The sequence below is a fragment of the Musca autumnalis genome, unplaced genomic scaffold, assembly GCF_047663935.1.
Source record: "Musca autumnalis isolate F117 unplaced genomic scaffold, ASM4766393v1 scaffold_1, whole genome shotgun sequence".
NCBI classification, from domain to species: domain Eukaryota; kingdom Metazoa; phylum Arthropoda; class Insecta; order Diptera; family Muscidae; genus Musca; species Musca autumnalis.
This window is the reverse complement of record NW_027411644.1, coordinates 283,277,338-283,290,973: the sequence shown is the minus strand read 5'-3', so window position 1 is coordinate 283,290,973 and position 13,636 is coordinate 283,277,338. Positions and strand designations below refer to the sequence as shown.

The following is a 13,636-nucleotide window of genomic DNA, read 5'->3' as shown; positions in this document are numbered from 1 at the left end:
AAAAACCCAACATGAAAAGAGAAAATGTTCTAAGACACATTGTGTTGAATTGCTGGTTGTGTTTGCAAAAGTGCTCGATTGGTTGGTGGAGGAGAGGCGTGCGCGCATAGACGTTGGAAGGTGTTATTATTATTAGTATTGTTTGCAAGCTTCTTATAATAACCGCTTGCCAGCCAGCCAGCCAGCCAGGGCACAAGAACAACAGCAACATAAATTTATGACTAAGCATACCTATTTAGAGAAACATCTTTCCGTACATAGTCTCTAATGTGCTTACAGTGCATGCACTTTGGGAAAGGATAATAAAATTGGGGAAAATATATTTTAATATTTTATTTTTTCTTAATTGTAAAGGGAAGGTATTTTTTTTAGTTTGAAAGAAGTAAGCAAAGATTTTTGTAGGGACAGGGCCGACCTTGTGATACCCATCATCTATATAATAGACCTTGTATGGTGCTTCCTCTAATCTTTTACAATTTTAAATTAAAAAAGTCCACCAACTTTTCAAAGTTATGGCGAATATAACAAAAGTTCAAAAATGGGTTATTGGGATAGTTTGACAACTTTTGATATCTGTTTAGGGGGTTTTCAACGTCGATCATCTAATTGGTACTATTTTAAAGCTCTGCTGGTCTTCTTTGATTAGAAGGTTCATTATTAGAATACACCTATTAGAAGCAGAAAAAAAAATTTAAATGTAAAAATTCGGATAGTACAGAGCTGTTTGTAATAACTCTGAAATTTGACCATTAAGGGGGACCCCCAGTTGTAAAGCCCAATTAAAGCCATTTTTCATGAATTGTTTCTAAAAAAATATGAAAAATTTTTAGTAGATGTTTTTTTCATCTGAAAGAGCACAACTTAATCTACTTTCTGAATGTTTCTTGTTGAAAAATATTACGCAGTTTTGTGGCAATTGACCATCTACCAAACCGTGTTTTTATTGAAGCGTTTTGCGGTGCCAACTCTAGCTGGAAAAGTAATAAACCAATGGTCATATATTTTTTTATGCTTATTAATAGACAGCGGAATTTTATGCAACCCCTATTTTTGGTCCGATTCATGTAAAATTTTGGGACTGGGCATATTTTTGGCTTCTGATTACATTGAAATCGAAACATATGACATATGCAAAATTATGCAACAAATATTTCAATAATAGGTACAAAAATGTTTGAGTGTACAATTTTTCTGTTTAAAATTCTCTTTAGACAAGTCAATAAAATAGAGAAATGTATAACCACAGCCACGACCTTCAAAATACCGAAAATCGGGAAGTATAGTTCTACGGGGGCTATATGAAGGCCTGAACGTAAACCGACAAATTTTAGGTGGACAGTTTTTTACCCCCAAAGGAAGACTTAATACCAAATTTCAGCCATTTCGGAGGGATATTGAGGGCACAACCTTCAAAATACCAGAAATCCGGAGGTACCGTTCTATGAGGGCTATATGAAGACATGGACCTATGCCGACAAATTTCAGGTGGAAAGGTTTATACCCACAACGAAGACAAAATACCAAATTTCAGTCATTTCTGTGGGATATTGAGGCCACAACCTTCAAAATACCGAAAATCGGGAGGTACCATTCTATGGGGGCTATATGCAGATGTGGACCTATACCGATAAATTTCAGGTGGAAAGTTTTATACCCACAACGAAGACAAAATGCCAAATTTCAGTCATTTCGGTGGGATATTGAGGCCAGAACCTTTAAAATACCGAAAATCGGGAGGTACCATTCTATGGGGCTATATGAAGACGTGGACCTATACCGACAAATTTTAGGTGGACAGTTTTTTACCCCCAAAGGAAGACTTAATACCAAATTTCAGCCATTTCGGAGGGATATTGAGGGCACAACCTTCAAAATACCAGAAATCCTGAGGTACCGTTCTATGGGAGCTATGTGAAGAAGTGGACCTATACCGACAAATTTCAGGTGAAAAGTTTTATACCCACAACGAAGAAAAAATGCCAAATATCAGTCATTTCGGTGGAATTTTGTGGCCACAACCTTCAAAATACCGAAAATCGGGAGGTACTATTCTATGGGGGCTATATGAAGTCGTGGACCTATGCCGACAAATTTCAGGCGGAATGTTTTATACCCCCAACGAAGACTAAATACTAATTTTCAGTCATTTCGGTGGGATATTGAGGCTACAACTTTCAAAATACCGAATATCGGTAGGTACCGTTCTATGGGGGCTATATGAGGACGTGGACCTATGCGGACAGATTTCAGTTGTAAAGTTGCATACCCCTAACGAAGACTTAATAACAAATTTCAGCCATTTCGGTGGGATATTTAGACCACAAATCCTTGAATATATTTTTGCATATGGTTTTGCATATGCTCATTTTATGCAGATATGTAAAAATATGTCAAAATATGCACGATATGCAGAACATGCAAAATATGCAAAATTTTCTGGGCCTAATTCGTTTTATTTTGTAATAAAACGAGTTACTGTCTAATCAGATTTTCTCTACGACCTAACCATATATGCATTTGCATAGGATTCCGCAGTCTACTTATTAAGAACATAAAGATCTACTCCTTAATCGATCGATTTGTTTAAAAAATATTAGGTTTTAAGGAAATGTTAGAACCAAAAAGTCAAAATTTCAATTGTTTGTTTAAAAAACTGAGATTTTTGGTCAAAAAAAGGACAAACAACATTTTTAAAAATAAAATTGATCGATGAAAGACTAGTTTTTGATGTCCTTGATAAGCCCACAAAATTATAGGACAATAGGTTTATTAGTTTTTGAGCTACAGTTGACACCGTTTTCAAAATGTCATTTCGAGAAAAACACGTTTTTTAGTTTTCACGTTACATACAAATCACAATGATTTTTTCCCTTCCAACACTCATATCACAGTCAATTTTATTGCGATCGACTTGAAAGTTTTACTACATATTCTATGATACTTATACTTTAAAATAGGCCTGTATTTTTTTCGATTTTCAAAAATTTACAAGTGGGTGTCACCCCTGATTTAATGCTTTTATTATCAGAAGTTTCTCCTGGAATACGTCCATGCTTCATGACGTAATGCGACGATATCTATCGAAAGGAGTGACTGACATTAGTCCAACCTTGACACATTACACTATTTCTCTCAACCTTAACTTAAGTTCGATCAACTCCTTCATATCTTTCACATACAAGTTCAAAATTTTTGATTAAAGGCTGTTCGGAGATAGTTTTGAAATTATTTCCAAGTCCACATTTCCTGACATAGTGGATTGAAAACTCTATAAATTCAAAGACGTAAGAAGGGGGGAGTTTCAAACCGGACTATGTTGAACCATTCTGTTTACTCCTCCTCTTAGGTTCAACACTTTGGATAATTAATCCGCTTTAAGGCTAATATTACATTTTTTCTCACGGTCCCGCAATGTCCCAAGATTTAGCACCAATCCAACATACACCTTCCACAAAAAAAATGCAGTTAACACCTGAAGTTTTATTCGAAGTTTTTATGGTTCTTTTGGGTAAGCGTTATAGGGAGCACTTGATAGATCACAACCTTCTTCTTTTCCGCTTAACTCCATGAGGAGGATAGAGCCTCTAGAGGCTTTTGAAACACTGTCTAAACATGAAATGCTCCCTCCCAGATACGTGGAGTTTGTCGCAATTGCGAGACATTTCTTTTGGTTATTTCAAGGCACATTTATATAAGGTAGAAGTGACAATCAGCTTTATTTTTACTATTTTTTAAATTTGGTTTTCAAAATGTAATAGGGTCTACTCATGAAATTTTAAACTTCGAAATTTGCTACCATAAAATACTTTGTTTCATTTCAAACGTGTAATAAAAAGGACCCATGGATGATCTGAATGCTTTATATTTACATTTCGATTCAAATTTGTTCTATTTTAGAGGATTTTCAAAATGTATTTATGTTTTTCCTGAGAAAATTTTGAGAGCGACCCTATTATTCAATATTTTCTTTGACATTTAACCCCCCGTTTTTGTAACTAAGTCCCAATTTACATTAGGCGAGTTTACTTGCGGCAATTATCAGTTTGATGGAGCGAGACGTGAGGTATATGGTAACCCTTTGCCTCTCAACACCCTCTCTCACCCACAAACTGACAATTGCCGCAAGTAAACTCGCCTAATGTAAATTGGGACTAATTTTTGTTCGTTCGTCTATATTCGTAATAATTTAGGCATCCATAGCTCTGCCTCAAGATTACACACAGACCTAATTTTTCGTAGACGCGTTCCATATTAAGTAAAGTATTCCTCATTTAAAAATCAGCGCTCTACATTTGCGCCAAGAAGAGTAAATCGATCTACAAAATTTAACAATTCCTATGAGAAGAATACATTTTGTTACAAAAACTGTGGGTAATTTTCTATAACCATAATGTTGTTTTTGTAAATTTCTTAGTTGTTGTAATTCATGCATCTACCTTATATAAATTTGCCTTGGATTATTTCTTCCATATTTTTGATGACAAAATTTTGTCAGGATTTTTTTTATGCCTGTGAGCAAAAGGAAGAACTTAGAACATGGTACTCAACAAAGTCTAAGCAAGAGCGTAAACCTCCCGGAAGCCTGTGTGCGCCACCGTTGACCTATACGGGCTCATACGCTGCCATCCCTACTGCCTTTTCCGCCATAACAACGCAAATATCTGTAGACCCTATTCCCCAAGTACTTCGAGTTGGCGTTTTGCAGATATTTTGGTAGTGCTGCAGGTATTTCTTTCATGCAACGGATTATTGTTATACCGCCGATGATCGGTCGCCATAGCCTTGTTTGGGTGAACACAGCACAACAAGTCACAAGTAGACGGTGGGTGAGGTTGACGTTTGAAGAGGATTGGCTATGTGAACAAACGTATTATTCGTATTCGCATCACTATTCCGATTGTCATCCGATAACAACGAGGTTTGTGCCCATTAGTCGACTTTCACATCATGGTCACTAAAACGTTTACGGAGGTCGTGTCCATTCATTTTCAGTAGAGTATTTTTACTTAGGGGGTACTCTAAATACCTGCCTTTGAATCCTAGACTAGATACATTTTTCAACGGCAAGCTACTCTGGTGTCATGTTCGCTCTTTTATAGCACTGTATTTTTGCTTAGGGGTACCTGTGTGGTGCAATACCGGCCTTGCACCTTGAATGCCTCGGTTCTATTCCCAGGTTAGACAACATCAAATATGTTTGAACGGGGGAAATTTTGGCTTACACTTCCTAAGGAGTTTTAGCCACTGGATACTTATACACGCTTTTCGGACTCGGCGATAATCGGAAGTCTAATATCCAAAAAAGTGAACTAAAACGAACCGCATTTATTGATATGAATGAAGCCTTCTCTTGCCCCTTCAGGTACTAAGATTCCGGGTATGACATTCCTTCTTATCAATCATTATCTACGTCGAAAAAAAACAAAAATATCGCCGGTGGGGTTTTCAAATAAATCGCGGTCATAGTTTGCATTTTTAGGGTTTTTTTAGGTTTTCACGATTTTGCTTAGAAACCGCAAGCCCTTTCGAAATGGGATTAGAGAAAATGTTGTTGTTGTTGTTGCAAAAATTCTCTACGAGATTGACTATTATGACTTTTTCCTAGGTCTTACCGTTTTTGAGATATAGAAGTTCAAATTGGCACAATGCACTGACTGTATATCCTCCTTATAAAACAATGTAACCAAGGGTGCACCTTAACGAAATTTAAATGAAAATCTCTTACAACTGGGAAGTTTTTGCGGATTCTGAAACAACAATGTTCATAAATGAGAAAAATCCAAAAACAAGTAAAAATCGCTGGAGGGATTTTTGAATAAATCGCGGTCAAAGGACACATTTTTTGGTTTATATTAGGTTTTCAGGATTTTGCTTGGAAACGTTAAGTCTTATCGAAATAGGACTAAAGAAAATGTTGTAGAGGATATTCACTGCTACAACATTTTCTTTAGTCCCATTTCGATACGACTTGCCGCTTCTAAGCAAAAACCTAAAAAATTTACTTTTGACCGCGATTATTTAAATATCCCTCCAGCGATTTTTTTCTTGTTTTGGGAATTTTCTCATCTATAAACATTGCTGTGCACCCTGCATGACATGGTTTTATAAGGAGGCGATACAGTCAGGGCATTGTCCCAATTTGAATTTCTATATCTCAAAAATGGTAAAACGTACGAAAATACCATTAAGGCCAATCTTGTAGAGAATTTTTACTGCCACAACATTTTCTCTAATCCTATTTCGATTGGGTTTGTGGTTTCCCAACAAAATTGTGAAAACCGAAAAAAAACCCTAAAAATGTGAACTTGGCCGCGATTTATTTTAAAATCCCTCCTTCGACTTTTTTGTTTTTTTTTATTTTATTTTTCTCATCTTATTGTAGTTTCAGAATCCGCAAAACTTCCGAGGTGTAAGCACCTTTCATTTAAAATTAGTTAAGGCGCACCGTGACAAATGTTAACAAATATCTAAGCACAGTTTACCACAAGAAATCCTTGTTGACCTGATTACAAACATTTGTTTTCTTCACGAAGTCAATGTTTCTTTATATAATGGAGCCTAAACAAAGAGAATATCCGAAGTATTTCAAAAATTCCACAGCGTAATATTTCTCTTTACATAGATCAAATTCGATTCAAGACTCTTGTAGCATTTTAACAGTTAAGTAGGTTCTATGGAAGTGAAGTAAGAAGGGGATCTTCAATCTCTTGGGCACAAAACAGCCTGTACCCTTTGTTCATAAGTCTAGACACTGACAGGGAAGTTTTTTCATTCTTCCTCGCCTTCACTGAGCATGTACTATTTAATGTACTTGCGATCCCACTTGTGACAGTGAACAGGGATGACTTCCTACAGAAATTCATATATCTTACTAAGTGAGACTAGGTACGCTGTTTTACATACTGAGATTACCCTGTATATCATGCAATAGCCTTAAACTAGAACTTGTTGAGTTTTTTTTTTTCAAGAAGCCGAGCGATAGCTTGACACCGTCTTTCACCGGTAGGTGTGAAGACTGAGAACCCTGTCTTGTGCATCAATTTTCTCATTTCCTTCAATAGTATAGTACAGTACCCCGGTATTGAACAAAATTGAACAACCCGACCGCAAAATTTTAATACAGAGCTACAATTTGGAACAGTTCTGGATTTAATGGCAGAATACCCTAGCGTTTTAGGGCATCCTGGCCATATACAACAGGTATCGTGACCAGTGTACCTGTACGAGTATGTAGCTCTCTGAGCCACAAATCGCATCTGGATGCTACATACTGAACCTGAATATGTAAGAGCTTAATATTCAGAACAGCATTTAAGTACGTTTTTGGGGTGTTTTTTTACCGCTCCAACAAAAAGAAATGACGCACGCTGTACAGTAATTAGTACTGAGCTTGGTCCGCCCACCGCAGAGTGTTGACACTTGCATGGGAATGTGTGACAAAAACACTTCTAGATAATATATCGAACTGAAATTTTTATCAATGGGTCCTATTGGCCTAAAAACACACTAACAAAAATATTGTATACCTAGGTTCAAGTCGCGTGGTTCTCATGCAACGAATCATCCTGAATTGAAGTATTTTACAATTACCAACAAAATGTTCAATCGAATTTGCTGTAAACCGGTACCACGAGTTCCTATTGCATTGTAAAACTCCCCGCGAACATTTTTCAGTATTGGTCCATGATCCATTTTTTGGTCCATTTTTATCTCGATTTATTTCGGCATATGTTAACAAAATATTCAAAACCAATGGGTTTTAATAGTGAACTCAGAGTTTCTACCAGGCATAGTTGAGGTTTCATTATGAACTCTATCGATCCACTCCTTCGGGTAGCTTCCACACAAAATTTCGGAAAAGTTCAGTTTAGCACCTGCTCTCGGATCGTTTTGATTTTTGTTGTAGCAACTTGTATTCGCTGCTCCTATTACGACGGTACAAGTGTCTTTAGGGGCAAGTCCGCACTTCCTGAGATAATAGCCAGAAAGTTGTAAAAATTCCCTATACCACAATGTGTAGTGGTTGGAAAGCATAACTCTCGAACAGATCTGCCGTTTCGATCTAAAATTTGACCATCGTAATATTTTGTCTAAACTTAATTTAAGTCCGAAGGTGAGCTATATCGGTCTATTCCCGTAGGTACCTCTCCCACAAAAGTTCGAAAAAATTCGGAAAATTTGTGCCAACGATAACTCCTGAAGGCAGTAACGGATTTGGTCCATACTTTGCACGTCGTAATATTTCTACGAGACAACGATCAGGCTTGAATATGGATTTCATTTGTCAACCAACTCCTTCGGGTACCTCCCACACAAAATTTCGGAAAAATGCAGTTTAAGGCCTGCTTTCGAATCACTTTTATCTTTGTTGTTACAACTTGTTTTCACTGTCCTCATGACGACGATGCAAGTGTTTTTCAGGGGCAAGTCCCTACTTCCTGATAAAATTGCTGTAAAAAAAAATTGCTAGACATACGATAACTCTCGAACGGATCAGCCGATTCCGTCCAAAATTTGGGCTTCGTTATATTTAGTCCAACTAGGTTTAAGTTTGAAGATTGACACTGTCGGTGCGCAACTTCCGGTACCCCCCCCCCCCCACTCTCAAAAGTTAAAAAATGTCACAAAAATATTACGCGCTAAATCTGCTGAACGGAGCAACCGTCTAAACCTTGGATCTTCTAATATTTTGTTTAAATGTAGTTTTACTTCAGAAATCGGTCTTCTCCTTAGTGTACCTCCCCCACAAAAGTTCCAAATTTTTGTTTAATCGCAGTTTAGGATCTGTTCGAAGAACCCTGGAAAATTATACCGATGCTATTCTATGTGGTCCTGTTTAAGCGATTTTATGTTTTTCGTGGGCAAGCCCATGCTTCCTGACATCGTGGCCCAAAACCTCTAAGTTATACGGGGACCAACTGGTGGCCATAAAATCTATCAAAAAATGAATCCCAAAATAAGATCCACTTCCAAAATGGACTATGCCGGTCCATTCCTACAACTACATCCTCCGCAACACATTTGAGCTTCAAACCTATATATTTTTTGTCGGCAAATTTCAAAAAGGAGATTCGACACTTTTTTACTTTTTTTCAAAAAGATACAAAAATGTGTTTCTATTTCCCATGGAGGGATATCTTGTTTTACTTCCTTTACCGGGTGTAAAGAGCATTTCCCTATATTAAACCACAAGGTTCTTTTGACATAAAATATCTTGATAAGTCAAGAAACTTTTCATTCATACGGTTATTAGAACCATTTCTTTGTGGCCGTCATCCACTACATGAGCCGTTTTGATTCCTGTTGCTTCATGTTTTCTTTCCTTAAATCTGAAACAAAGAAGAAGAAAAAACAGTGTTTAAAAAATGTTACCTTGTATTTACATTCACCAAATTAAAACCATTTACCTATTATAATTATCAACACTGTTAAATGGTAGCATCTGCATTTGTCTCTAAAAACGTAACTATTTGCGAGTGTGTATTTGTGTGTGATTACCATTATTATTATGCCAACTTTTACACACATATAAAGTTCATATCTAGCTGTTTCTGCTTCTTCTTGTTCTTCGCTTTCAACGTTTTCTAAATAGCAGTAATTGAATTTTGTTGTTTTTCCTACTTTATTGTCATTAAGATGCTGATTGTATTTTATTGTTGTTGTTTCTTTTTCCTTTTTTTACAGTTAAAAGTACAAGAGGCAATGCGTAAAAAGGAAAAATTCCAAAGGGAACATGAAGAGGTAAGTAGTCTCACAATCATAATGATAATGTGCGTATGTATAAGATGAAGAAGTTTTCCCAAAGTATAAATATGTATGTAGAAACCAAACAACTCGGCAAGCAACCAACAGAAGAGACAAAAAAATGAAACGACTGACTGCTCCGGATGCATATATGTACATATCTACGTATGCCCTGACATAATGAAGAGCCTTATAATGCATAATTTAGTTATCGCATATTCCCATTGCACTTCTTGTGGAGCTGTAGCTATTTTGCAACTGAATATGAATTTATGAGCATGTGAAGTGTATGTAGGATGTATTTTTTTCTTCAACCGGATATGTGTGTCACAAAATATGGTGAGTGGGTGGTTGTTGGCATGTAGCATGTCTCAAGGTACAGACTTTTCCAAATGATGCTTTGGCTTGCAAAAAGTGCCATCCTGATGCCATTAAAGGCATGGAGACAACATGATTCCTCCACGTCCTCGTCGTCGCAACGAAATAGACAACGTTGCGTATACGCATAGTTGCACATCTCATAACCACGAACTAACATAACGACACACTCCTCCAGCAGCCAGCAACCAAGTTTCCAAAGGATAAAGTTTGTAATGGCAATTACTCATAGATAAATATTAGAAATGATAGAATCAGGAAATAGTAATTTCAAAGTCTGTCTGTCTGTCTAACTGTTATTTATTCAATTTTATTGAATAATATTTTTCGTAGAATTTTAATATTTTGTGTGCCTATGCCTTCTTCTCTTTATAATTAATTGAAATAATAATTTTTCAACAAGTAAGGGCAGAAATTAATTTCAGGAGTCTGATAATCAACATTTATTTTAGAAATGGCAACAGCTGCGGCATGATAGAAGAATAATAAATTGTGGTAGTTTAAATTAATTTGTTTAGGTAAATTAATTTGTTCAAATGTCGTTGTTGCGCTCGTTATTCAAACCAATTTGGGATATATGGTAGGAAAAATATGAATGTATGTAAAAACACCACGAGCCTTGTGATGAAGCCTCCTTAAAAATATTCTTTAAAAATCCACGAGCCTTGTGATGAGCCTCCTCAAAAATATTGTTTAAAAATCCACGAGCCTTGTGATGAGCCTCCTCAAAAATATTGTTTAAAAATCCACGAGCCTTTGGATGAAGCTTCCTCAAAAATATTGTTTAAAAATCCACGAGCCTTTGGATGAAGCTTCCTCAAAAATATTGTTTTAAAATCCACGAGCCTTTGGATGAAGCCTCCTCAAAAATATTGTTTAAAAATCCACGAGCCTTGTGATGAAACCTCCTCAAAATTATTCTTTAAAAATCCACGAGCCTTGTGATGAAACCTCCTCAAAATTATTCTTTAAAAATCCACGAGCCTTGTGATGAAACCTCCTCAAAATTATTCTTTAAAAATCCACGAGCCTTGTGATGAAACCTCCTCAAAATTATTCTTTAAAAATCCACGAGCCTTGTGATGAAACCTCCTCAAAATTATTCTTTAAAAATCCACGAGCCTTGTGATGAAACCTCCTCAAAATTATTATTTAAAAATCCACGAGCCTTGTGATGAAGCCTCCTTAAAAATATTCTTTAAAAATCCACGAGCCTTGTGATGAAGCCTCCTCAAAAATATTCTTTAAAAATCCACGAGCCTTGTGATGAAGCCTCCTCAAAAATATTCTTTAAAAATCCACGAGCCTTGTGATGAAGCCTCCTCAAAAATATTCTTTAAAAATCCACGAGCCTTGTGATGAAGCCTCCTCAAAAATATTCTTAAAAAATCCACGAGCCTTGTGATGAAGCCTCCTCAAAAATATTCTTTAAAAATCCACGAGACTTGTGATGAAGCCTCCTCAAAAATATTCTTTAAAAATCCACGAGCCTTGTGATAAAGCCTCCTCAAAAATATTCTTTAAAAATCCACGAGCCTTGTGATGAAGCCTCCTCAAAAATATTCTTTAAAAATCCACGAGCCTTGTGATGAAGCCTCCTCAAAAATATTCTTTAAAAATCCACGAGCCTTTGGATGAAGCCACCTCAAATTATTCTTTAAAAATCGAAGAGCCTTGTAATGAAGCCTCCTCAAAAATATTCTTTAAAAATCCACGAGCCTTGTGATGAAGCCTCCTCAAAAATATTCTTTAAAAATCCACGAGCCTTGTGATGAAGCCTCCTCAAAAATATTCTTTAAAAATCCACGAGCCTTGTGATGAAGCCTCCTCAAAAATATTCTTTAAAAATCCACGAGCCTTGTGATGAAGCCTCCTCAAAAATATTCTTTAAAAATCCACGAGCCTTGTGATGAAGCCTCCTCAAAAATATTCTTTAAAAATCCACGGGCCTTGTGATGAAGCCTCCTCAAAAATATTCTTTAAAAATCCACGAGCCTTGTGATGAAGCCTCCTCAAAAATATTCTTTAAAAATCCACGAGCCTTGTGATGAAGCCTCCTCAAAAATATTCTTTAAAAATCCACGAGCCTTGTGATGAAGCCTCCTCAAAAATATTCTTTAAAAATCCACGAGCCTTGTGATGAAGCCTCCTCAAAAATATTCTTTAAAAATCCACGAGCCTTGTGATGAAGCCTCCTCAAAAATATTCTTTAAAAATCCACGAGCCTTGTGATGAAGCCTCCTCAAAAATATTCTTTAAAAATCCACGAGCCTTGTGATGAAGCCTCCTCAAAAATATTCTTTAAAAATCCACGAGCCTTGTGATGAAGCCTCCTCAAAAATATTCTTTAAAAATCCACGAGCCTTGTGATGAAGCCTCCTCAAAAATATTCTTTAAAAATCCACGAGCCTTGTGATGAAGCCTCCTCAAAAATATTCTTTAAAAATCCACGAGCCTTGTGATGAAGCCTCCTCAAAAATATTCTTTAAATATCCACGAGCCTTGTGATGAAGCCTCCTCAAAAATATTCTTTAAAAATCCAAGAGCCTTGTGATGAAGCCTCCTCAAAAATATTCTTTAAAATTCCACGAGCCTTGTGATGAAGCCTCCTCAAAAATATTCTTTAAAAATCCACGAGCCTTGTGATGAAGCCTCCTCAAAAATATTCTTTAAAAATCCACGAGCCTTGTGATGAAGCCTCCTCAAAAATATTCTTTAAAAATCCACGAGCCTTGTGATGAAGCCTCCTCAAAAATATTCTTTAAAAATCCACGAGCCTTGTGATGAAGCCTCCTCAAAAATATTCTTTAAAAATCCACGAGCCTTGTGATGAAGCCTCCTCAAAAATATTCTTTAAAAATCCACGAGCCTTGTGATGAAGCCTCCTCAAAAATATTCTTTAAAAATCCACGAGCCTTGTGATGAAGCCTCCTCAAAAATATTCTTTAAAAATCCACGAGCCTTGTGATGAAGCCTCCTCAAAAATATTCTTTAAAAATCCACGAGCCTTGTGATGAAGCCTCCTCAAAAATATTCTTTAAAAATCCACGAGCCTTGTGATGAAGCCTCCTCAAAAATATTCTTTAAAAATCCACGAGCCTTGTGATGAAGCCTCCTCAAAAATATTCTTTAAAAATCCACGAGCCTTGTGATGAAGCCTCCTCAAAAATATTCTTTAAAAATCCACGAGCCTTGTGATGAAGCCTCCTCAAAAATATTCTTTAAAAATCCACGAGCCTTGTGATGAAGCCTCCTCAAAAATATTCTTTAAAAATCCACGAGCCTTGTGATGAAGCCTCCTCAAAAATATTCTTTAAAAATCCACGAGCCTTGTGATGAAGCCTCCTCAAAAATATTCTTTAAAAATCCACGAGCCTTGTGATGAAGCCTCCTCAAAAATATTCTTTAAAAATCCACGAGCCTTGTGATGAAGCCTCCTCAAAAATATTCTTTAAAAATCCACGAGCCTTGTGATGAAGCCTCCTCAAAAATATTCTTTAAAAATCCACGAGCC

General features: G+C 36.5%; 1 protein-coding gene across 1 annotated transcript in view; it reads left to right on the top strand.

Moving 5' to 3' along the window:
* Positions 1 to 13,636, top strand: part of SKIP (Shal K[+] channel interacting protein) — a 427,069-nt gene that overhangs the window by 339,210 nt on the left and 74,223 nt on the right. Inside the window, exon 9 of the mRNA XM_073961480.1 lies at positions 9,685 to 9,741. Coding sequence (XP_073817581.1) covers positions 9,685 to 9,741 — 57 coding nt within the window. The remainder of the gene's footprint in view (positions 1 to 9,684; positions 9,742 to 13,636) is intronic.